Source organism: Dermacentor variabilis, chromosome 8 (assembly GCF_050947875.1).
Source record: "Dermacentor variabilis isolate Ectoservices chromosome 8, ASM5094787v1, whole genome shotgun sequence".
NCBI lineage: Eukaryota > Metazoa > Arthropoda > Arachnida > Ixodida > Ixodidae > Dermacentor > Dermacentor variabilis.
Window position 1 is genome coordinate 6,981,657 of NC_134575.1, and position 27,244 is coordinate 7,008,900.

Below are 27,244 nucleotides of genomic sequence, written 5' to 3' on the forward strand. Positions count from 1 at the left end.
CCCAGCTATAGACAGCTTCGCTGTAATAATTCGGAACCACGTTGGGAACAGTCAGGCTTGCGTCGGTCTTTCGCCTCCGAGGCTCCAATAAGTGTTGTCATCTGTCATATCCGAATGTTCGACAATTTCGAACGTTGAATTCTCAAATCCAATGCCAATCACATAACAAGAACGATTGGGTTCGTATTCGAATTTTTTGATTACATGCACACCCCCAGCTATTTCCTGTTGGCATCTTAATTTATGCTATGACACTAACTACCAGCGTCGTCTGCTGCTGCTGCCCCGGACAGCAAACGAAGCAGCTACGTATGTAGACATGGTGGAGGAACGGTATATGCGTTCTCGGCTGCTTCAGCTTTTACAGCGCTGCGCAGTTTTCGTAGGACAGTGTGGGCGCTTATTTTCGAAGGAAGCTGCCCGGCGACAGCGGAGGGGAGGCCGCGCCTATACAGCAACAACGGCAAGAAACGCTCCTCCTCTCTTCCTCGCGGGAAAGACAAGACGGCGCGTCTGGCGCGCGTGGCAAGCAGACGACGCGAAAGCTGTGGCACGCGTGAAAGTGGCGGCGGTGAAAGCGACGCCGATCTCTTGCCGACGCGGCCGTACACCTCGATCGCGCACGTGCTCGACTTGGAAGTGCCATATAACCGCGCTGGTGTGCGCGCACTACGACGGCGTTGTGGTCGCCCACGGCACGACGGATTTTACGGAACTCGAAGCATGAAGTTCGTCCTTCTCAACGACGGTGCTGGTGAGTCCCCGACAGGCGAGACGCCCGTCAGGATAATCTTCGCACGTATCGCGGCGCCATTAACGCATACCGACAATTATGGGTGTCGATTTCTTGGAAAATCTGTATAAGTCACATCGTCACCCTCTGCAAACGTTATGTATACGAGGCTGAACTGGCAACGTCATCAACCATTGTGAGACCATAAAATCAACTTACGTAAATGTCTCAAGGGACAGGAAGAATAGCACATTCGGTAGGTTAATAATCAGTTGCATACTTGCAGCAGCGAAAAACAACGAGTACGAAAAAAAAGAAGTGTACGAGCAACGCCGTGCCCAACTATTCTATACGATCTTATGGCGAAATGCGAAAACACCCGCGTGTACTTAGGTTTAGGTACACGTTAAAGAACCTCAGGTGGTCCAAATTTGCGGCGTCCCCCCCCCCCCCCTACGGCTTGCCTCACAAACAGAACGGGGTATTGTCGCGCAAAAACACATATTTTAATTTTAATTTTTAACAGTCTCATGGGCAAATCCACACGAGTCAGCAGACTTTAAACAGACTGTCGTGCATGTGCGCTATCAATTTCATCTCGCTGATTTCCTATACATTCTTGTATTCCCCGACGACAACACACTCACTGAAATCGTACACACAACTAAGTTTACCAAATGCGGATGGAAGTGGCTTAAGGTTGAGCATGTGCGGAAACCAAACTTTGATTTGTCTTATTATTATCATTTTTTAAGCAGTGCCTGGAGCGTTCGCCACCTTTCCGTCCATGTTTCCATGGCTCCCTAATATCATCAGTGTAACGCGAGATGGCCTTCATATTCAGCGTAATGAGTACGATCCTGATCGCGTTGTTATGGGGTTACGGGGCTTTACGTGCCAAAACCACGTTCTGATTATGAGGCACGCCGTAGTGGGGGACTCCGCATTGATTTTGACCACCTTGGGTTCTTTGAACGTGCACGTAAATCTAAGTACGCGCGGATGTATTTTCGCCGCCATCTAAATTCAGCCGCCGGGACCGGGATTTCGTCCCGCCACCTCGTTTGCTTAGCAGCGAAACTCCACAGCTACTAAGCAACCACGGCAGGTAAATTGCATCGTGTATGATGTCTTATACGTAGAACATAGCAGACCTGACTGGCTCAAAGGTCACTTGTGCAACTGTACTTTTCGATTTTCTTTCTTCCTTGTATCGTCTGCTTTCACTGGAAAGCAGAAATGAACGCATTGAGATGCGAGGAGAGCGACTGCGGGACTATGAATGAAACGCGATAATGTTTTAATGAGCGGTTGTGGTTCGTGATGCTTATAGGGCGGTATAGTCGATGCTTTGACGGCGACGGTGTGGCTGTGTCTTTTAGTGTGCGCACCCTTGCTGCTGCTGTGACCTCAAAACATGGCTCATACTGGCCCATACCCACGAGGTAGTTTGGTACGAAAAAACAAGAAACAAACAAGCTATTAAAAAATGTCGAAACAAATTTAGCGCGAAAACAGATAAAGACGTAGGGAAGAGAACACAGCACGATAATGCGCTACATTGTTTTCGACATTATTCAATACCAACTTGCTCAGTTCACTCTTCTTCTTAAACCATTAAAACATTTATAGAGCACTGTGATGTTACTTGACTTCTAAATATATCCCCTGTATATAATTTATCCGCGTAACATTGGGGGAGGTGCACAGTTTTGACCCGAGTGTACCTCGGTACATCAGCGCGACCTTAGAATTAGTTTAAAACGCGATGTAACGCGCACACACGCGTGCGCTAACGTAACAGGCGTCCTTTAAAAAAGAAATACGATTGTGCATCATTTGATGGCGCATTTGCCATTATTTATCTAGTACGGCGCAGTCCCGCGCTTGGGTGACGTCCTCAAATGGAAACAACGACAATAGCTTGGCTGCAGCTGAAGTAAAAATCCTGTGCCGTCCCGTTGCTGACGTACTCCGCGATGTGGCAGAAACGCGCCACAACAGCACGCATTGTCGCGCCTGCCACATTCAACTGCCTTATGGACAGCTAAATGTTTTCCAGCGCGCCATCTTGTGACACGAGGACTGTAATTACAGTCCACACGCTCGCGCCTCATTCGTTGCCAACTGGACGAGTCAATAGGGATAGTCCCTTGTGCGGCCTTTCCCCCTTATTTCGTTCACAACTTTATACGAACTTGTCTACAGGAACAAGCCATTATTACGTGTCAAGTATATCTGAATCTAGCGGCAGTGCCTTGTTCGGTTCATAATTAGTAGCTAGAGATATTTCAGTTATGCGTTAACGCTGGAGATTAGAAATTACATCAACTTGTGTGGTGCCAGCCAAGCCATGGTGCGAAAAAGATTTTTTTTTTTTCGTAATTCGTTCAGGTGTACATTGCCCAAGAGTGCTCAGTTACAAAGCAACATAGTAAACTTGCGTTATCAAGGCGATGGAAGGGCATGTATTATATCGAGATGTATCTGACAATGCGAGCTCCGAGGAAAAAAGGTCATATACAATGATTGGGAATACTATACACGAACTGTTACTGTAGTAATAAATGCAAACGGTTGCTATGCATAAGAACTAACTAGTAAGCAGTTACTTGTACGATATCAACAACGACGTAATAATTAGCAAAAAAGGCAACCAACTTAAGCGAAGGGAGTGCACAAATTGTGTGATAAAGACAAATATGATAAAAGTATAACATGTTAATGAGGAAGTAGCACTTATATTAGGTCGAAGTTTGTTACAGTTTTTATTCCCAGGCGTAAGTCAATCTATTAGCACCGTAAAATTCAGTTAACCTCTCATACATTGAAGTGCACATGAGAATTGAGATTGCCGTTGCTTGCGTGTCTTCTGTTTAGCGGTGGAGAACTGAAAATGTTACGAGGCGGAGGTGCGTTATGACAGGAGATGGTGCGGTTCCGCAGAGTGGCGAATGACGCGTAGTTCTGTTACAACTTCTTGTCTGTTTGCCATGAAGCTTCTTTCGTATATGTGGAGGGATGCTTCCAATACAAGCCCGTATTAAGAACCACGAGCAACGTGCTCACTTCTGGACCCTTCAAGCAGTAGTGACTGCAAGAACATGGAAAACATCATTCACTTACGCTGAACTAGTGACTTCGAGATTTTTTTTTTTCACTGTTGTGGAGTTCCCACTGGCGCTCAGCTACATAAATTTCATGCCGCAAGTACACTCCTAATTTAGTACCACATCAGTGTTGGAAGCTTTTTATAAAGTTGCAGAGTCTCTGCTTCAAATACTGCGTTTTAGGCAAAGGGGTAGCTAGATTAGGATAGCGATGATGAGGTTTTGCTCGGAATGTTGCCTTTCGTTTGCTTTAATTGTTCACGCACGCCTTCCTTACTAGTTTTTAGCCATAGTTTTGGATTGCCTTCTGCGGTAACCGTGTCAACGGTGGAAATTTGAAGAGGGAAGACTACCCTCGAATTTCTAGAGCGGTTGTAAATGAATGCTCGCGCCTTTGGGCTAACTCTAATTGCTGTCGCTCTTGGACGACTCCGCTAACTTTTGCTGCGCGTTTACTAAGGTCGACGGCGTCGGCCGTGCACGCAGGAGCCTCGAAGAAAGGAACTTTACTCGTTGGGATACGTTTCGAGACTGGTTTATTTACAAAAGATAGATCGAAGAAAGGAGAAGGGAAAGGGAGAAGTTACACAAAGTCCACGTTCTCTTTTGGCCGCACCGAGGCCTTCGTCCTTGTCGGGGCGCCCGCGCCTCGCACTGAGTAGGCGGTTCGCCGAAAAGGCGGTGGAACGGATCAGGTTGTTTGTAGATGCGCCGGCCGGCACGTGCTGCAGTGGGGCGCCTCTCGTCCGTTCGCCGGCTCCCTCTTTCCCTTGTGTCGTCGGTCCCCCAACCACGGGTGCAACAATGTATGGTGCTCGTTGCGACTTTCAACAGCGGTATCAGATCTCAAGATAGCAATTTACCTAATTAACTTTGATGCGCGCATATTTCTCGCCAATGGGCTGTTCGCCATGTTTTTAGAACCATTGACGAGTGAAGGCTCATGTTTTTATTTATTTATTTATTTATTTATTTATTTATTTATTTATTTATTTATTTATTTAAAATATTTTCAGGGCCTGGAGGCACTACAGAAGGGATTGGGGGAAAATGGCAAAACGTGCAGCTAACAACAGAACATCGCAACGCCTTTTGTAAAGCGACCTTGAATTCGTGGTCATCAGTTATGCTTGCGATTGTGGAGGGAAGGTGGTTCCATGCGACGCTTGTTCTAGGAACCAAAGAGTCATTGCACAATCTTGCGCGACAAGACGGTAGACCCACCTTGAAGCGATGATGGGTCCTAGAAGATATATAATGAGGTGGATGAAACAGGACGTCCTTGAAATCGTTTTTGTAATAATAGGATTTGTGAAAGAAATTAAGGCGAGATTATTTTCGACGCAACGAAAGGCCAGGCGAGTTTAGGGTTTGCTTCATAGACGTGACACTGTAATGACGCGAATACTTCGATAAGAAAAAACGTGCTACGCGAATCTGAATGGCTTTAAGTCTTTGAATTAGGGCGATCTGAGTAGGATCCCATATGGCGCATGCATATTCTAATTTTAACGTACCAAGGTTTCGTAAAGTGTTAGCTTCAGAGACGATGGGATATAAAAAAAAATTCGGCGCAGATAACCAAGCATGCGATTCGCGTTGTTAGCTACATATTGGGCATGCGTATTCCGCGAAAGATTATAAGATATGTGCACACCAAGGTATTTACAACTGTCAACAGATGGTAATGGAATGCCATTCAGGGAGTAAGTACGCGGACAATGAGTAGTGGTGTGGCGAGAAACTCGCATGCTTTTACGTTAAGTTGTATTAAGTGTCATGAGCCATTTACTGCACCATTCAAATACCCTGTCTAGATCGCGTTGCAGATTGAGATAATCGGCATAGTTAGTAATTTTCTAGTAAACTACACAGTCATCTGCAAACAGTTGGATAGTTGAGGAAGAAAAGCAAGTAGGAAGATCATTAATATAAATCAAGAAAAGCAACGGGCCTAACGCGGACCCTTGCGGGCCACCAGATGTTACGGCAGAATTAGGTGAACAAAAGTCATTAAGTGTCACATGCTGACTACAGTTAGAGAGAAATTCCTTAGCCCATGCAAGTACACAGGGTTCTATTTAAGTTGATTGACCTCGAAGATAAGCAGATCGTGTGAGATGGAGTCAAGTGCTTTAGCAAAATCCAAATATATGCAATTAATATCAATGTCATGATCCGCGTTAATAGATAGGTCACTAGTAAAACATAGAAATTGGGTTTCGCACGGAGCTGCTTTACGGAATTCATGCTGATAAACACTGAAGAGGGAATTGGAGTCAAGCAGTTCAAAGAGGTGTGAGTATATTATATGTTCTAAGATATTTACTGGAATGAATGTTAATGATACGGAGCGGTAATTATCGGGGGAATGTATTGGGGGAATGTACATCACCAGATTTATGCACAGGGACCAACTTCCCTATCTTCCAGTCAGAGGGCAGTGTAGACATCTGTAATGGCTGTTCAGAAAGCCTTGACAATAACAACGAAGAATAAACTTGTATACACTTCAGCGTTTTTGATGAGATACAATCTGGACCTGCCGATGAAGACACTTTTAAGTTGACAGCCAGCCTTTCGGCACCAACCGCATCAGCAGCGAAGGGATCCATTGGTAAGCTGGTTTTTGGTATATGTGGAAATACTGTGGGGTGCTCTTATGAAAGTGAGTAACAAACACATTGTTCAGAATATTGCAGCATTCACTTTGAACTACTGGGACATTAGATTGGATTTATTAAATGTCTGTCCTTTTAGTACCGCTGATAATGCTCCGAAATTTGCGGTGTTTAGAACGCAGTAGCAAAGGAACAGTTTTACTAAAGAATTTCTTTTTGGCTCTTGGAAGCGCAGTACGGAATTATCGGCTAAATTTTTTGATAGCAAGTCCAGTGATCTGTTCGGGCTCTTAATTTTGCGCGTCGAAATATCCTCTTCTTTTTTGTTGCGCATGCACTTTAATAACTTAAAACATGGAGAGCGAGGACTCGATGACACTTTTCTTTTAGGTACAAAACGATCAATTAGAGACAACAGTTTGTTTTTATAAAGCAACCAGTTGTCCTCAACCGATCACTGCTCGAAGCCTGCAAAGAGGCGATCAACAAAGGCCGGTTATATAACATGTATCCCTATAAGGATAAAATGGGAGTGAGACATTGAACTCAGCCGAAGTCCTTTGAGGAATTTTTCGCAGGGCGATTCACTGGCTATTTACATAAAAAAAAAACTCGCCAAAAAGTCGCGTATACACTAAAAAGGTAAAGTCTTCGTTAAGAAGAGTAAAAACTTTCTGAATTTAGCGAATTTCTCACTAAATTACCAACACAGTTTCACTTTTATACACACCGTCAAAGGCAGAGGCATTGGATAGTATCCAGAACTATCGACAGGATGCGCTATTCGAGGGGTAGTATGCACAGCGATCAAGACAATGTTAAGTGCTGTTCTTCCACTGTATTAACATCTAAGGGATATTATGATCCAAATATGAATGGCTGCATTTCTGCTCAGAACTCCTGCTGTCTTTGTTGCCTCTGCGTTTTCTTCTCGATAAGTGTTTTGTTCTGGCGTACAACGAATAGCCGCTATTCTATGTTAAAACTATATGATCAACACTTCAGATGGCAGAAGGCCTGGACATCTTGTATGTGATACCTAATTACTCGTGTTGCCCGTTGAAGCGCTTGGGTTGCAGCTCTTTCAGTGTAACGTTCAATAATGAAACTATCTTCCCTTATCAACGAGGCGGGCGATCATAAAATGCGGGACGGTCGATATTTATCGGTAAAGTCTGAATTACGAAACCATTTTGGCGGCCGTTATGTCGCTTGTTTTTGTTTTTTTTTTAAACGAAAGCGAACTACTTGCCCTAAGGGTAGTCTGTAGCCGTCAGGAGTCGCACAGGCGTCTGCAGCAAGTGTCTTGGTCACTTTTGCATCGTGCTTTGGGTACTGCTCTGAAGACGTTGCTCAAACAGATCACTTGAATTTAATTCTCGCTATCTTATTGGCACAAGCAGAGTAACGTATTTCGCTGCATTTTTTGTGGTCGAAGAGGAAAGAAAAGCGATACATTTTAAACAATATCTGATAATGAAGGGCGCAAATATTACAACGACTGAACAGCTGCTGCACACTTAATTGGGGGTTTAATTACCCCAGAGGTATGAACGATTTCAATTCAATTCAATTCAGTTTATTTTTCATTAACAATAATTTGTACAAAGGAACTGTTCCTGCACATACACCTTCGACTTGGCCGCTTTTAATTTTTTTTGTAGTTTTGATTATTACATAATAAAGTCACGTGCAAGTATCCGCAGCAGCTTTATCGCTATACTGCAACGTGTCTACGCGAGAGAGAACTCCCGAGGTTAACGATGAGACATCCACGCACAAGAGCAACAGGAAGGAAATCTTCTAATTGAGGCTTATCTCGGCGACTTAGTGGGCGTAGGTGCACCGATACAGACGATATACGCTGCGAGGTATATAAAATACGCAAACACCTGTCAGGATGAAAAAAAAGTAAATGGAGATCGCTCTTGCGACGCTCGATTGCCGGTTACGCAGCGTGTGCGTGTACGTAGTAACCAAGCCCACGAAAGTGCTTATCATTCGATCGACGCGACGTGATCATATCGACGTATAAACGCATTCGTTCGGGGCTGAACTTGTTCTCTTTGGCGGTGACGGCAATTTCGATTTCGACGACTCCGCTCGTCCGTGCGCTTGCTGCTAGCACGCGCCCACGAGTGCAGATGGGAAGACCGAGCAAACAGAGGCAACTCTATCGCAGCTGCCATCGTCAGATGGCGCAGATATCGCCGTGTGGTCTTCCCGGTTTAGCCGCTGTTGGCGTTTGTCGAGAGCGGCGGGGTCCGGAGGTACACGAAGAACGCACTGCATGCAAAACTCGACCCGAAGAATTAAATCCGTGCAGCGTTTCAGAAACTGCGAGGTGTCTTTAGGGGCGTGCGAGTAGTAGATCTAGAGACCGAATTGAATACGAATCGAACAGTGCCAGAAGCGAACGGAAACGAATAGTGAATACTTTTTGAACATTCTGCGAAAATCCTGTAGCTTTCCCACCAATAATATGGGACATTTTTTGGATCCTGGCATTCACAACATTAATAAGTTTCTGCGATTACACTGCGCATTATAAAGCATGAAGAAATTATTAGGAATAACGAAGCAGTTCGTTCGCAAACTTAGAGCTCTTCAAAGAATACGCGGTGATGCATTGTCACATAAAGTTTATCAGGAAAACCTTGTGTGCCAGTTAACATTTGTGTATGCTTTAGTGACCAGACCAGAAATGTGTGCCGTCTGCGGCGATGGCACCGCGGAAAAACAAAGAAAAAGAAAACCCGAGGGAAAAGGAGTACGCTTTCTTTCTAGTTTTAACGGTCGCGGCAGATTGTGCCATTACTGTATCCGGTATTTTGCAGCAAACGTATTTAGATTTATTCCGATGAAAGGACACAGGTACGACACGTATAAGTAGTATCAAAGAATACCCACGGCCGAAGGCTATGCATCAACCAAATTTTGTTACGAGTGATCGTACTTTAGCAGGAAAAGTCTGGCTTCTTGTGTGACACAGCGCGCTATATTTATTTATTTATTCACGTTACCCCTAAAGGCCCCCCAGGAGAGGGTATTATATAGGGGGTGGGGGGGGGGGGGCGATACAGCTTTTAATAAACGCGATACTTTTCAGTAATAAGTGCAATAAAACATAAGGCATAACACAAAAAGGAAAAATGAACACAAACAAAAACAGCAAGTTTTACACATTTCCGTCACGCTAAGAAACTGTTGGAATTTGATTATGTCAGTTTCTGTGGTGATGGCTGATGGTAATTTGTTCCATTCGATGATAGTACGGGGTAGGATGATATGATGAGTACGATGATGGTATGGTATGTTATGTCCAATGTGAATTGGATGAAATTTATCGTAATTTTATGTTTTATAGCGTGCAGCCGACGACGTGAAGTATTCGAAAACTATTCGAAAAACATTCCGGTTTTCGAATAGTGTCTATTCGACTGTAGGACCGAATTGAATACTACAACATTCGATTCGTTATTTGAAAGTTTTCAATGTTCGCAGACCCCCTAGAGGTGTCCACAAGGAATGCGACGAAGAAGGTAGTGCCCCCAAGACATGGCAGCGTTTGCGTTGTGTAATAGCAATTAAACAAGATGCTTTAATCTCAACTTCTCACGAAATGTTTACCTTTTGCACATTCTGCCTATTTGCAGAATGTATCGGACATTCTTTAATATTCCTCTTGTTTATTAGGTAGGCGAAAGAGCAAATGTCGTGCTACTTGAGAAGCTCTTCCTTCTGTGCAACTTTTGACTGCTTGCTTGTCTCACATCGTTCTTCCCTTATGGCAGCAGAGAGATGCGGTTACGTATAGCACGTAATAACAAAACACACTGACATGATCTTGTGGGCAGCAGTCGCAAAGGTCGCAGAAAACACAATCCATATAGCGACGAGTCTCGTCGGCACTACCCGCACATCCGTCACTTTGCAGCAACGGAGGCATACGAGGTTGCAAGGATTGCGGCGTCGTCTGCTCCTGTTCAGTGGAGCAGACGGCGCAGTCGCGGATGCTTACGTGCTGCGGAGGAACGCAGTGCACAACCGTGTCATAGCATTCGCTTACAGGTTTTTCATCGCTGCATGGCTTTGGTAAAGCCGAGGGAGAGACCAGACTTGGGGGAAGCCGCGCGCCCACTCTTTCTCTCTCCCTCTCCTCATCTCTCTCTATCTCTCTCTCTTCTTCACTACCGAGCCTTCAGTGGTTCCGATACAATCGCGCGCTCTTCATAGCCGGAGGGCAGACGGGCGCGAGACTCGTCTTTTCTAAACTGGGACACACTGTATCAATAAAAGAGAAGGAATACACCGGTACCCAGCGTAGCAGCCGATAGCGGGGACACTAAATCCGACCGCGGGCCACGCCGATAACGCACCGGCCGCTGCTGATGCCATCCGTGTGACGTGATCTGTGCCGCACCGGTGTAGCGACTTGTTCCTGTAAGGGCAAGACCCAGCAGCTTAGGGTGCACGAAAAAGGAAACAAGAAGATGGTCCGACGAAGAAGAGGAAATAAAAACACGGGCGTCCTGCGTGTTGGCCATACGTGAGCGAAATTGGGCTCCAGGCCGACTGTATTTATCCTCCGGGCAGCCGCCGCTGACGAATGTCGGTTTTTTTTTCTTTTTTTTTGGGGGGGGGAGGGGGGCGGTGCTGCCTTAATTAACCGCGCCCGTTGGTTCGCTGCTGTCGTGCGCTTAAAATCAGGTTTCGTGCGTGAGGTGGTATTCGGTCACTACTTTAACGCGCCCGTCGTCATCAGTCACTACTGAGCGGGGGTGGGCGAATATTCCAAGTTTCGAATACGAATTGAATATTACGCACCAACTATTCGTATTCGAAACATAACTATTCAGTATATTGGAATATTTGAAACTAATCAAATATTACGCAACAACTGACTTGAACGTTAAAGCCTGGATACTTCTGCGTGCCGAAACAAATTGGGTAATGCAAAGTTTGTAATGCAGGTTTCCGCCGCGAAACTAAAAAAATCCTATGATTTTTGCTTATGATCGGTCATTTGCTGTTTTTAGCAATCTGGTAAGTTATACCTCCTACGCTAAAACCAGTAATGTTTTCCTTTGCAACGAGCCACTTTTACACGCATCTACATTGCACAAGACTTTTATTTGGCAACCGTTTATTGACCGGTTTTTGAAAGCCAGTCATGCAGCAGCTATTCACCCTTGGAAAGCTTACTTGCAACCCGGCTGCATATATGCTGACAGACTATTCGGGCAGTTTATTGGATGGTATTTAGTGATCTTTTGTTTGACACTGATCCTTTGCCCATGATAATTAGCCATTTTCTTGCACTAGTCATTGCAGGCGTGATACCTAATTATACCAAAATAAATATAGCTGCTGTAAGCATGTCTATCTGCGTTTTACTATTTGATATTGGATTCGATGTTCGATACTTACTATTCGTATTCAATTTGTATTCAAAAATATTGATATTCGCCCACCTCTGCCACTGAATAAAACGCCTTGAGAGCTATTATATTGCTACGGGATAGTATTTCCAATGACGAAGAGCCGAGCAGTAAGAAGACGACGATGACGATTGGAAGCTAGCGCGGGTGGTGGTGGTAACAACTTTATTGACACTCTGCTCAGTTATGACCTGGCAGGCCCGAGTCCTAGAATGGCCCCTCACGAGGAGCGACCCTTTCGGCCCAGGCAACGAGGGCTTTTTGTACTTTTTCTTCCGGCGTTCTGAGCAGCTCTTCCCACGCGGGCTGTTGCCTCTTGGCCAACTGCGGCGTATTGCCTTGTAAATATACTTGTAAATAGCTTTTCGTCGGTGTCTTCCTACGTAACAATATGAAGCGAGAGGAAATACATCAGTAAGACACAATGGCCGTCATTGTAAACGAAAAGAAAATAATGACAAAAATAAACTTTGAACAAGATAATCATAATAATGAAGAAAAGACATGCAGATACAACGCACCTGTTGTAATTTACGTGAAGCGAGACGTTAGTGGCACTATTAAATGGCATACAACTTACGGCGATATTATTTATTATTATTTTTTTGGAGGGCCGAATATTCTTTGTGTAGACGACACCAGATTTGTTTGTTTGAAGACGTCTCTGTTGTGCTACGTGAAAGGATGTCCTCCCGCTCTGGAATCCCTTCAGCGGGAGGTCGTATAGGAATCGGGTGTAGCAGGTGCGCGAACGAGGGCGGCGCAGGTGCGAGGCTGCTGTTCTGCGCGCCCGGCCACGGTGGTGGCGGGGACGCCCTTCTCGGCACTGCGGTTACTCGTGTGATGAAGTAGTATAGAAGTGTGTTAGTTAGCATTTTTGCACTTAACGAAATCATATGTGCTCGACAACATTCGGCAGCAGGTTAATTGCTCTATTTGGCGATTGTATGGCTGAATCGAGAACCCTCAGTACGTGTACCACGCATGTAACATCGCCTGTCGCTTGCATACGCCGATGATTGCGGTGCTATAAAGTTCGTTTCTTTAGTAGGCGGACTTCAGCCGCAGCAATGTGAAATGTGCTAGTGTAAAAAATAATAATAATAAACAGTAAAGTGAAGGTGTGTGCCATGTCCGCACGATGTCTGTGCTGTGACTCGCATTATTTTGTATGAGATGCAGCAAATGAGACAACCGCTGACAGCAACTCGAGCAATACAACACAATGGCTATATACACTGAGAACCTAGGTCCCGATTGTTACTACGTGGCCCGTGTCGCTGATTACGCGCCCGTTAAGTGCACTACTAGCTGGTAGATGATTACTACGAGGGAGTACCTCTAGCGATTATCACAACGCGAAACAAAAACACCGGCTAATTGCGCGTCTACTCGTAACTCGTGTTTCAAGGAAGTAACTACATGCGAGCTTTTTAAACCCTGTTCGCGTATACCGAGCACCCATGCAACAACAGTACACAGAAAGCCTCAGTCGAACAGTAATCTGAATCAGACGCCCTGTTTTCGCAGCAAGTGGCAGAGGCTAGAGAAAAAATAAACAAAGGCGGCTGAGATGCAGTCGTCCCCATGAAAATTCGGCAAGCATAAAATCAGCGATGCAGATCTACCATGAGCGCGCCGCCCGCTCTTTGCTCTCCCGAAACTGCATCCACTTTGGTTCGCTGGCATTCGCGAAGCGGTGGGAATTCACATCGCTTTTGATCTGGCTGAGTGGAACCAAACTGCGTTTTCAGGGCTTCTGCTTGCCGCGACCCTGCCGCCAGCGATGATCGCAGCTCGGCATCAAATTAAAGTGGGCTGGTAAACTACTCTTTAAAACGCGATTCTCATTGATTTCCCGGCAACATGTTGATTATTAAAAGAGTAAAGAAAAATAAAAGTTCAATGTCTTTTTTTTTCTTGCCCCAGAACCCCAGCACCCGTAGTCACTTCACGGATTTCAATGCTTTCTTTTTTTTTTCGTAATTGGCCCGTTGCGGCACCGTGAAAGTTCTCGAATCCGCAAATTTAAGCCCTTGCTTCTTTTGGAATGCAGTGCTGTACCGCTAAAGAATTGACTAGGCCCTAGCAGACGCCGTCCATGCATGACGTCACGGCCAGCTGCGGTGCGCCCACGGCTGGCCGATACATGCGCACTTCAAGGTGCGTGTGTACACCTTCAGCACGGAATGTGTTGTCTTGGCGTCTACCGTTCCAGCCTGCGAGATCTGTTTCGGGAAAGTTGCGAAGTAGCGAGCCTCGCGTGCAACACACATCTGTCCCCTTTGCACATGCGCGGCTGCCATCTGCCATTGTTGCGTTGTCGGGCTTTTCTATTAGCTGCTTCCGCCACGAACTCCTTGTCTTACACGAGAAGGGGATATGAAGAGGGTGGCACATCGGCAATGGAAAGTGCTCTGCAGTTGCCCGTCTTCTACGTTGTGGCATCTCTTCCGTGCTCAACGTGCTCGTTTATGAAAGTAGCCAACTAACGCAACTCAACGTCCTTTCGGTACCTTTATGTTGGCAGTTGACTGTATGAGGAATATTCGCATGACGTCACGCACGTCATTTTGCAGTCCCATTCGGAAATTCCGCTGTGCTTGTGGAGATAGGCGGATCAAAATAACGCGCAGCTTTTCACCGAGCTGGCTGTGCTACAATATTGTGACCTCGATGACGTCAATGCACATCCTCTATAGCTTAGGATTATAAGGCTTTTTTCTTGTTTCCCCCCCAGTGGGGTTGCCTTCTACGTACGAAGCTTACAAGAGCACTTACTTGTTACACCGCGTAGTTTATCAACTTACGCTGCTCTTGCTACGCGAAAAATATGAGTCATACCCATATTCCACTGATGGTTCAAGTGGCGGGGACAGGCAAACAGTATCAGCGATTTTTCCTGCGAAAATGATCACTGTAAAGTTCAATACATCTCACCAGACGACATAGACAGCCATGGAATTTGCAGCTCTTCGTAGCGCACTTCGCACAATTCGTGAGGAAGCACCTCAAGAATCGAGTGTTTTCAGATAGGTCAATGCATCTGTACGTTGCTTGCTTTCCGCGTTACGCCGTGGACTCCATGAACAATTAATTCTAGAAATCCGAGTGCTCATTCATTGCTTCGTTGAGAAAGGAAATAACGCCATATTTCGGCGGCTCCCTATAGCCGCTGGGGCTTAATATGCTAAGAACATGTTGATCGGTTCAGCAAGAGGGCCTGCAGGGACCAATCCCGCTATCAAGAACAGGCTCAGAAGCGAAATTTGGAGTGCTTGCGAGTGATTCCAGGCAATTCTTGTGGAACACATCTAGTTTCCAGCACACACGTCTGCGTCGACTGGATCCCTGTTTCCGACTTCGTCCTAGGACACTTGGACTACCCCGACCCGAGACAACAGTACTTTGCCGACTCTGGCTCGGTGTCTCCATTTACAAGAGCATTTGCTGTCCGCATCAAAAGGGAAGATGTTGCTGCTTGTGACCACTGCGGCAGCCAGGAAACTATTGGACACGTCCTTTGCCGTTGGCCTCGATGCAGTGCACACAGGCAGTCACTCGCGACCGCGCTGGCCCTTCTTGACGACAGGCCCCTTTGGGAGCAGACAGTCCTGGAAAGCCGGCCTACATACACAGTTGTCACACCGCAGGTCGGTCAAAGCACTCGAAGTTTTTGCGTTCGATTGGCCTAATTAGTACGAAAACGGGCGAAAGAACTGAAGAAAGCTATTCACCTTAAAACGGTAGAAAGATCCAAACAAATTAAATTGGTTTATTAAAGAAATGAGGCAGGGTTGGAAGGCGTGTATTTGTTACGGTGAGGATATTTGGGTCATCACCACCATCATCCCAAAAGAACTTGTTCTCGGGCAAAGCACCTTGCGCAAAGCATGGCGCACATGAACAGACACTACAGTGCGCAAGAAGGTGCGCATTGTCACGTTTATCAGCCTATATTTATGTCCACTGTGCCGCGACGAAGGCCTCTCTCATCTTTCTCTAATTACCAGTGTTTTGCTGTGGCCTATTCAAAGTAGCGCCTGATAATTTACTAATTTAATCGCCCCATCCAATTTCCAGTTTATTATAGCGTTTACTATTTCGTTGAGTCATACCGTAGTGAACGGAACCGGTGAATGGCACACCTGAAAGCGTAGTACAGGTGGCTATGCGTATACGCCTACTCGGCATGTGTGTGTCCGGTCCTGTCCTGTGCCGAAGACGAGGGCGCGTAGTTTCCGTGAATCGGAAGTCTGCGGGAGACCTTGAAAAGCACACCGGTCCTGTAGTAAAGACAAAGCGGTGTTATACGTGCACAAAGCAGTGATTCGGACAATAGCTCTAACGTATAGCCTATCTTCCCACGTTTCCGCATTCTAACGCCTCCTCCTCCTCCGACTACTACTACTACTACTACTACTGCTGCTGCTGCTAATAATAATAATAATAATAATAATAATAATAATAATAATAATAATAATAATAATAATAATAATAATAATAATAATAATAATAATAATAATAATAATAATAATAACAAATCGCCGTATTGTATCTCTCGACACCACAATAGCATTCTGCTAAAAACTTCTAGCACGAGCTTTGGCTGGGAGAAACGAGCTCAGCGTGACGGGATTGCTTTAGAGATTGTTTACAAATGGCTTGTGCGAACTGCGACAAGAAAAAAAAAAGGTTTCTTCTGTATGACGCAATATTCGATTTGCGCGGACACACTTTTAACTTTGCGTAAAGCGATTAGCTTCCCCATCTGCAAGGTTGCTGTTCGTGCAAAGCCGCGAGCGCGATAATGACCGACCTCGTCAGCGCGATCCCGCCAGTTTGCGTGATGTCGCGGTGACGCGAAGGCTTCACAGCAGTCCATTCGGTCGTGGCACGCGAGCGCTCGATTAACGACGTGACCGACGTGCACACATACAAGCGCACAAAACTAAAAAAAGAAGAGAAAAAGAAATCAACAGCGGCACGATGTAAGAGCGCTCGATGTTGGGCGAGTCTGACCTATAAATATAAGCACCGAAAACTGTACTGCCGGCTCTGTTTTGCGCGTGCGCGTTAAATCTGGTTCGCGTGGAGTAACAGAAACATGTTGCAGCGAGTTGGACTCCATGATGGTGTTGCTGGTTTTTCGCGCTTACGAAGCTCGAATTTTCCTAGTTCCCTTTCACGTTCAAGTCACGGGGAAAGTGGATGCTACCACGATAGATGTTGTACAGGGGATGCGGCTAGCGACCTCAACAGGCAGGCGCGTTTCCAGCTTTTGATTTCAGTTTCACGTTATTTCGTCATCCGACGTGTTCGCTAGAGGCCATCAGGAAAGCGCGGAAACAGGTGTTACCTGCCTCAGTGCGAGAAAAAAATATATGAATGCGAACGTAATCGGCAATTCAAGCACCTCGCAGCAAGCATTACAGAACACTTACTGAACGAGACAAAGACGTAAGACCGAGCTTGACGGTTTACAAGGAATCCTTCCGTCGCCCTTAAGGCTATCATGACGATGAGCAAAACGATAACAAGGTGAAAGCAAGAGCCAACGTTTCGACAAGTGGACTTGTCTTCTTCAAGGAAGGAAGGAAGGATTTCCGGAATGCCTTGAAGAAGACAAGTCCACTTGTCGAAACGTTGGCTCTTGCTTTCACCTTGTTCTCGTTTTGCTCATCGTCTTGAATTTCCATCTCCCGCCTTCCCCGTGTTTTTAAGGCTATCATGAAATTCATGCATGAGAGTAATGCGGATTCGAGACTTTGAAGAGTCTTCAGACCACACCGTTCACGTCCTCATCGTCAATTCTCTCCTCTCTTTCACCTCTCCTTTCTCGATGCTGAGTAGCAAGTCAGAATTCAGCCCGAGCTCTCAGCTTTTCTGTCATACTGAATCTCTCTCCCTTTCTCGTCAAACTGAAATAGGAAGGGGAAGGCAGCGCACAAAAAACGCGAAAGCAGATTCTTCTTCTTCTTCTTCTTCTTGTTTTTCTTCTTCTTCTTCTTCTTCTTCTTCTTATTATTATTATTATTATTATTATTATTATTATTATTAGTAGTAGTAGTAGTAGTAGTAGTAGTAGTAGTTTAGAAAAAATACACTGCGCTTGGTCTCCCTGTGACTACGTCAAACGATATGTTGTTACGACTGGGTTTGCATAATACTTTAGATGAACTTGCCGAGGCTCAGCGTACAGCACAGAGGGAGCGGTTGCTAGGTACACCAGCGGGCAGGTATATTTTAGAGTCAATTGAAGAATCGGTGGCTGTGTCGCACGATAGGGTGCCCCTACGCGAGTTGAACGTGAACCTTAGGGCAAATATCATGGTTCGTCCGTTTCCGCGGAATATGCACCCCGTGAACAATGTACGGAGGCGGGTAGCGAGAGCTAGGGCTTTGTTGCGAGAGGCAAAGGATCAGGAGGAGTCTGCGTTTATCGACGCCGCATGGATTAATGGTAAAAATGCTTATTCGGTGGTGGTGGTGGTAGATGGCAAAGGGAGCGTTAGAAATGCCGCTTCCATTTATACCAAAGATCCGGAGGTCGCCGAACAGGTGGCTACTGCTCTAGCACTAATTGATTCAAGAAGAGTTTTGGTGTTTAGTGACTCGCGATCTGCGATTAAAGCCTTCTTGAGAGGACTTGTTGCGGAACCGGCTAACAGACTGCTGCAGGGTAGGGATATCACTTCGCATACAATTACTTGGTCGCCGGCGCCCATGGGAACAGTGGAGATGCCCCGCGTAACCTCAACGAGGTGGCGCACAGGGAAGCACGAGGACTAGTGTGCCGTGTACTCCCTGAAGGGGCTCGATCTCCCGCTCCTGAGTACAGGGACCAGCTGTTAACCTACAACCAAATCACCAAGCACTATTACTTAGGGCGCAGGGCATTCCCCCTGCCACATTCTTAATTAAATAGGTCACGGGCGGTTACATTAAAAGGAAGCTTTAGCTCGAGTGCTCCTATCTAAATACATGTAAAAGGAGAATTAGTTTTTCTCGGCAACCACTGCACCAAATTTGACGAGGTTTGTTGCATTTAAAGGACAAACTTAAAATCTAGTAACTGTTGGTTTCGAATTTTTGAGTTAGATTGTCAATTTTTTATTAAAAATTGGCAAAAATCGGAAATTTTCAAAAAACGAGACTATCAAGTTTACAATTCTGTAACTTAACCACTAAAAATTATAATACAATTCTGTGAATTGCATCTAATAGTACATCTAAAGCGGACAAAATTCATATGTTGCACATGAATATGAAAAAAATTTAATCATAGGGAAATACAACTTTTGCAAAACCGTTGTAACCAACGTAACAAATTCACGTAAGATGTAAAATGACATATTGAATTTGTCCGCTTTGAATGATCTAATGAATGCCGTTTACAGAACCGCGATATCAGTTCTTGATGCAGAGCTATGAATTTGTAAACTTCGTGATTCTATTTTTTTCAAACGGTCAAATATTTGAAAATCGTCTTAAGAAAATTCAAGCCCTAAATCGAAATTCCGCTTCCAACAGTCACTAGAATTTAACTTTGTCTTTCAAATGCAACAAATTTCATCAAAATCGGTCCAGAGGTTATCTCATAAAAACGTTTTTGCGTTTTACATGTATTTGAATAGGCCGCGTCGGAGTTGGGCCCGAGCTAAAGCTTCCTCTTGAGGCTTCTGCGGACACGAACGTACCCTAACCCGGTCATCATGAATAAAATTAATCCGGACTGCGGGGTTTCAGTCTTTTGTAGTAAGTGTGGGGGTTTGCTCGATTTAGAACACATGCTTTGGCGCTGCTGGACGTTGGCCGGTGATGGTTCTCGAGGTGAATAGTGGTGGTAGCGGATGCTGCACAGTGAAGTGCTGGCGGACCAACTCAGGGCTGTCCAGAGGGCCCGTGCGACGGCACTCGGCCTCTCTGTACCGACGTGGGAGCGGCCCGCATCAGTCCCAGACTGATCCCTCAGGACCTAAATAGAGTTCTTCATGCCATACCATACAGACGACGCATCTCTTTGGGATGATTGGCTGCCATACTGGCCTAATTCTCGATCTTGTACTGCCCCTCGCTGTTGTAGGTGAACCTGCTCTTTTTCTAGATTGGCAAAACTGTTCCAACCTATAGCGGCAGGTTGTCGCTCAGTGCGTTTAGGTGCGCGGGCGCACACACACGCACACGCACCAACAGAGAGCGAGAGAGAGAGAGAGCGAGAGAGAGCGAGAGAGAGGGGAATGAAAGAAATGAAGACGAGAAAGAATAAAAGCGTGTGACGTTAGGTAGTCGGCTACATGTAACGATTTCCGGAATGTTTATTTCTATTTCTATTTAAAGGCATCTTTTTTTTTTTCGGAGGCGAACCGCAATTAAACACACGACCCAGATGCTTTGCCTGCCGCAGTAATTGCATTATGCGAGCGCCCACATTTGAAAAATACAGTCGGATACTTCATTAGCTAAATTTTCATGTTATTGTTCGTAGACGCCCGTTGAAAGAAATTACTCCCTTCGGCCCTCCCCCCTCCCGCCCTCCCTAGTTTTTTTTCTTTTTGAGGAAAATAGAACAGGTGCTTTAATGCAGGTGTTGTGGGCAGTTAAGAAAAAAAATAAGTGAAGATATCGCGCTTTGCTTAAAATCCGACCTAATATGGTAGAGTACAGAACGTACCAGACAGGGTTTACTTTTTTTTCATTTTAGTTATTCTATATGTATACATTAATTGATCATAGCTTAATATCCTTCCTGCTTTGTATCAGTGCCCTCTTAATTCTTGTTACCAAAAACGACGAATAAACAGAACAAAGAACGCACGCTTTGTTCTTTATTATTATTATTATTATTATTATTATTATTATTATTATTATTATTATTATTATTATTATTATTATTATTATTATTATTATTATTATTATTATTATTATTATTATTATTATTATTATTACTTTGCATATTAAACGCCTGCTATAACTCGTGTATGCGTATACAAGCAGCAAATATCTATCTGTATCAAAGAAAAAAAATAAACAAAAATAAACTAACGTTTTTGTTTCTGTATAGGTCACAACTGTCTGAGGAACTAAAGCTGGGAGGGTACGCATTTTAAGAACTGCGCTGTTGCAGGTGCTCACAAGGCACAAGCTGTGCGGTGAAGCACGATGTTTCCATTCGGGAAGCACGAATAAGCGCGTGTAATAATAACGACGGAGCGCGAAGCGCGGCGGCGTTCCGAGGCTGCATCGCACACCGTCCACAAGATTTCCTACGAAGCTCACTAGAGGGGACTCTGGCGCTGCGACCGTTCAGTTACCGTGGGAACGATTGTTACGGTATACGTGGATTTTGCTCATCTTCGAGTTTGTGGCTTCCAACGTTCTTGCGACCTTATTTATTCCGCTTTGTCTGTATAAATTTCCGAGTAATCATAGTTATCTCAAAGCAGCAAGGCAATTTAGCATCTGCACACATGCGTAATCCTTGCGAATTGTGGCATTTCATAACGCAACATGTTGGAGTAGAAGTGTATTGCTTCGCGCACAATACAGAGTGCGAGGGGTGAGAGAAAGAAAGCTGGTTTTGGGCAGCTTGACGAAGCTTAGCTCGCACAGAATGGTCAACTTGCAAAGTCTCAAAGCCGTTCGAAGCCAGAAGAGCGAAGTTTAGGCAGCTCCGTGCACCACGTACATCGCTACCGCGCTGGCTGCAATGCTCGCAGTTCCTATAGACACGGTTCCCTCTAGCGGCTTCTATTGCAGGAAGCTCTGGGCGCCGTGGCCGCGACGCGTGACAAGAGTTGGCGGCGCGCAAGGCTGTCTGGAGGACGACCACGCAGCGGCGGCGGCTCGTCGCACGTCTCGCATCCTCGTAGATGGGAGCAGCCGATTGGGCGCCATTACGGGCGACCAGACGGCTCGCTCGCTCGAGCGGGTTTCGATTCTAGGCGGCCGACGCCAACGGCCGCAGAATTATTTTCCTTGGGAGCTGGCGATGCAGTCTTCCTCTTTTGTTAGGTTGCACGCTTGTATTGTTTATCGCGAAGGGGAACGTTATTTGTTAGTGGCGCTGCTGCTGGTTTCAGTTCTGCACTGAAGACGGCAAGGACCGACCGGCTAAGTGTGCTGTGGGATTACGAATGTCGGTGTATGTCGAATGTCGATGCCGTCGGTGTAAAGGTCGGTGTTGCGAACACCGCCGGTCAACTTCCGATTGCAACGTCGTATTCAGCTTTCACACTACAGATTTTGCCCTCTATTTCTTGCGTAATTAGCCGGAGGTAATAATTAGTTATACTAAAATTTGTTTCCTTTCCCTACTCGAGACAATAAATTTAATTACTATAAAGTCGCATTTATAAGGCCAATATCTTTAGCACCTAGAATTGTGAAAAGATCAGAAAGCTTAACGCAACGGCCTTTGTCGCATTTTGCGCGGGAATTTGTGCACAATATGCACGCGTCCGTTCGAAATCGGTATCCTCGAATAAATACGTATAGGGTGGTGTATGGGTATAGAAAGTGAACTCTCGTTACAACGATATCGCTCTGTTCGAAATATCGACTTCTCTGAAGGGTTAGTTTCTCTCTCTCTCTCTCTTTGTTTTCTCTCATCGGCGCCCGCGTTTTGTTCCGGGGCACTCGAAGCGGACTGGCGTCAGACTCGGCTCATAGCGTGCGCAGCGCTGCCCTGCGGGAAGTGCGCACGTGTGGTCTCGTTCGGTGCAGCGCAGACGCGGGGACCATTTGCTTGACTACGCGTGCATCTGGACGGGCTGAGAGAAATTCCCAAGGCCACACCGCCATGTGGCGGCAGTGGCTGTATCACAAATTCAAGGCACAGGCAGAATTACTGCCTGCTTACCACACGTAGTTTTGTTCTTTCAAAAGATGAATTCCTTCCTTCTTTTCCCCATTGAAGACACTGATAACGAGCGAATCACATAAGCTCGTCTAAGTTCGTTGTAGGCGAGCTCGAGTATGCAATATTCTTGATATATCGAAACGATGAGCAAAACGAGAACAAGTTGAAAGCAGGAGCCAACGTTTGGACAAGCGGACTTGTCTTTTTCAAGGCGACATATGCTCTCTTCGGCACGATATGTATAGGAACGTTTCTTCTAATGGGCAGAGAGCGCAAGGCCGCCGGGCGAGACAATGACCAAGGGTGTGCCGGGGGCGAGGGTGTAGAATTGAAACGAAAAGTACTTAGCAGCACACCTTACGGTACGCAGTAGCAGCCACGGCGGGTTAGAATAATACATTTAAAGCGGACAAAAATGATGTATTATACACTGTTCTGAAATATACTGCTAATATCTGAGTAGGGCTTCTGTAAAATAAACATTGCAGCTATTTCACGTAAGCTGTAAATTACTATACCACATTTGTCTGCTTGAGGTGCTCTAACAAATGCAGTTGACAGAATTGAGATATATGTCAACGGTGCAGAGTTCCGAAGTTGTAAACCTTATGCTACCATTTTTTTAAGGCATACCAATTTGCGGCCATTTTTAGCGAAAAATCCGAGATTATAAACGAAAACTTTCTTTCCTACAGTTGCTAGAATTTAACTCTCTCTCTATTTTTCTCAAATGCAAGAAATTTAATTGAAATCGGTTCAGCGGTTGTCTACCGTGAGGTCGCTTCTGCGTTTTACACGTATACGTAGAATGGGGACACATCCTGGTCCCCTACAGCTAAAGCTTCCTCTTAAATGAAAGAAAAATATATCAGAGAGGCCCCTGCGCAAAGGACAACCTGTCAGCAGCACCCGGTCGCCGGGTGGACAAACCCCAGCGGGAATCCCCACAAGGCAGGTGCTCCATATGCGGGCTCCTCAAATTCACGCTGACAACTTGTTTAGCGACCCAGGCTGGGCGGAGCAGCCGCAATATCCGCGATCTTGCCTATCGTGGTGGAGGGTGCAGCATTACGCCGAGATTGAACTGCGTCACACGAGAAGAGAGTACACTGTACGCAAGGGTGCACAGATCCGCAGCCAGTGGGCTTGCCAAGTTTGTGTCGAAGGCGGCCTCGCGCCTGCGCCGTGTACCTGGCGCTCCGTTACGCTGCTCTCTCAATTCGGGGTACTCTTTAACCTCGCAACGCCTGACGCATCATGCTGGATACGTCGAGTTTCATGCATCGAAATTCTGATTTATGCGCGGCAAGCTTAACAGAATGCGTACAATGTAATTACGAGAACCGTTTGGACCTGCAGCCAAAGCTAGTAACGGTAGTACTGATACTACGATAGCAATGACTTCTGTATAAGTTGGAACGAGTTTTCAGTTGTGTATATAGTTCAGCAAAACAATTACTGACTAATTACTATATCAATTGCTTTATTTGCTCAATTAAGACTTTATCGTTTTTGTTCCGAATTTGCTCTCCATAATCTGAAAAATAGGTGAACAAGCCGTTTAATTTTCTTTCACGTAGACTGGCATTTGTGCTTTCGAGTGTTAATTCAGCCATTCTGCGAATGTGATAAAACTATAGAGCAACATTGTGTGCCATTGTACAGCCTTTTACTTTCAACGATATGATCTGACTGCCAGTCTCAGTCGCCTAGACGACAGACCGTTCTCGAAAGCAAAGGTCCTGGCGCCATGGCCGACGCACATTGCTATGCACAGGGCCACCAAATCGCTAACATGCTGCTTGAAATCAATTGGGCTAGACGAGTGTCTGTGACTGTACCATACGTGAGTTAACGTTCACCTGCGTGTGTGTACACAGTGACTCTCCTTCTTATGTTTCTTTCACCCTTCCCCACGTGTAGGGTAGCTAACCGGGTGTGACTATGGTTAACCTCTCAGCCTTTGCTTCTTTACCTTTATCAAATTAATTCAGTGACAGAGGAAAAAAGAGGCTACTGTTGCAAAGTACAAGTTAAGCCTCAAAACAAATGGCAAAATGCTCCGCGAGCAAAATGGCACGTGACTGAACAAACGACCGACACGCGTTTTCAAGAGCAGATCAAGTAGACACATGAGAAACAGAAATATGTCTGACACGAAAGAAAAATGATTGCCACTCTGTACGAGAAGCGTAGCGCATATATATATGCTTAGGTTTTATAGAAGATTGCTGTGGTGACATTTTTGCTTTCGTGTCAAACATTTGTGCTTTCTTGTTCCTATGCGTGAACGTCTCTTGCCTCGAATAAACACACACAAGAGCTGCATAGATCTGTACCGCTCTTCTCACGTGTCCTTGTTCGAGGCGGGAGTTTCTAGAGCTAGGTTTCCCCGCCTGTGTTTCGTCAAGCATCTTTCTCCGCAGTAGTGATGCACCGCCCACTGCGGAAGGAACCTCCGTTGGTTGACCCTGTACTCGACGCCTGGACAAAGCGAGCGTAGGCATCAAACTCGGACACTCCACTCAGGAGCTTCCAGAGGACGGCCAGGTCATGTTCGGTATTCCTACGAGTAAACGCTTGGGATCGAGAGAGCTCGCAAATGATTTTGTTCTCCGTCATGGGCAAACTATACTCTATGGCAACCTAAGTAGTCGGTACAAGCTATGCACACGTCTGGCCCACATAGGGCGTCCGTATATGTCGTTTGTGTCTCACTTCGTCCTCGTCTGCTTAGCGCTGTAACCTTTGTTTTTTTACGCCCACAGAACTGCATTACACCTGCCCTTGCGTTTCCGTGACGCAACACATATCTCCCGAGAGACGCCGGTATTCAAAAAAGTTCACCTCTGTAGTGACTTGACGAAAAAGCGAGGACATAATTGGATAGCGCATCTACACACTTTTTCTTCGAGTTGGACAGCGGTTTACTGGACAGGGGCGGACAGCGGTGACAGCGCTGCATTCTTAGGAAACCAATCCGACCTTTATATGCAACGCCTCCGAGATCGGGTGGTGGGCAGATTTTAAGTGAGGACGATTTCGGAGGGAGGAGTAGTTTTTGCTAATTTGCTACTCTGCGTTGGGGAAGGCTAACTCGAGGACGATGGTGACCGCGATAGAGGTGCGATGAATGCTAGTCGTTAGCACAGCAGCGTACTCTTCACTGGAGTCCTTTGTCGTGCGGAACTTGTATCTTGGCTCGTATACTGTTAGCGTAGCACAAATCGGGTGGGGCCAATAATGGTCCGGCGTTGATGGGTGCCAGAGAAGAACCTAAAATATGTCCCTCGAGCGTATATGCTGGCCATGCAGGCGCAGAGTATGTGCGCTAGTGTCCCGGTGCGCGGCAGTGGTCGCAATTTGAACTGCGCTCACGACCAATGAGGTGCGCATAGCGCCGTCTGAAACCCGCACAGAGTCGCATTCTCTGCACCAAACGTGCGTCTCGGAGGCAATGCAGCGCGCTGCGCTGCCTGCCACCGAATGGTTGGCGCGCGCGCCGCGTGCAGCGGTCGACCGGGAGAAGGAAGTCCGCTTTCGTTTCGGGCCCGGCTCCGTCCGCGTGGACGGCCGATAGCGGAGGCTCGTCTAAAAACGGTCCCCACCCAAAGTGGAGCACGCGAGCGCCTCCGGCTCGCGCTTAACACTCGTCGCAGCCCAAGACGTGAGGCTGCCCGGCCCGTTGTGCAGGGAGCGATAAAGAAGGAGCGCACTAATGTCTCTCTTCTCCGGGGCTTCGAGCAGATGAGGAAAGCGAGCGGCTCCTTTAGCTCCCGCTAATTGCGTGCAGCGGAGGGGGGGGGGGGGGGATGCGGACGGACGGACGGACGGACGGAAGGGTTCGACGAGGTGTGGCCACTCGCACGCACGTATACAAAGTGTAATATTTTATCCGTCCTTTGTTCGAGGAAGGCACCGACGGGAAAGACGTTTCTTCTTGCGACCGCGTTGCGTTCCTTGTATGCTGGCTTTTCTTGCTGCAGCGCGGTTGTTTACACTACAAACTCTTCTGCCAATTCTGGGTTTCTGTGACATAGCCGTGTGCTGGCAGAGAAAAGAGGGACCTGGAGGGGGCAGGGGCGTTGATTGTCTCAATCGTGCGTGTGTAATTGTGCGGGCGTCATTCGTGTGCTGAAAAATACTTGTGTACCTCTGACACCTGCAGACTTTGTTTCAGCTGAAACTTCTCGTGCTGCTATATTTTCTTCCGTTTCATTTAAGTATTAGCTAACGCAATAATTAATATATTTTACATATTTGTCTTATATTAATAACCGAGAGAAAAGGAGTAACCATCACCAGCAAACAGTGACAACAACAATTTTTTTTCCAATCAACAACACAGAAAAAAAGGGGGTGGGGTTGGAGGATGGGTTAGGCAGGAGTTGTATGATACGTATCCAGGGGGTGCCTGAAGTGACGCACAAAATGTGTCCTCCGTGGATAATTTTAGCGCAAGCAAATGTATGTTTCCG

At 46.1% G+C, this 27,244-nt stretch overlaps 1 protein-coding gene across 1 annotated transcript in view; it reads left to right on the forward strand.

Moving 5' to 3' along the window:
• Positions 1–559: 559 nt before the first annotated feature.
• The window catches only part of LOC142589560 (uncharacterized), a 199,936-nt gene continuing 173,251 nt past the window's right edge, over positions 560–27,244 (forward strand). The window contains exon 1 of the mRNA XM_075701018.1: positions 560–754. Coding sequence (XP_075557133.1) covers positions 724–754 — 31 coding nt within the window. The 5' untranslated portion in view covers positions 560–723. The remainder of the gene's footprint in view (positions 755–27,244) is intronic.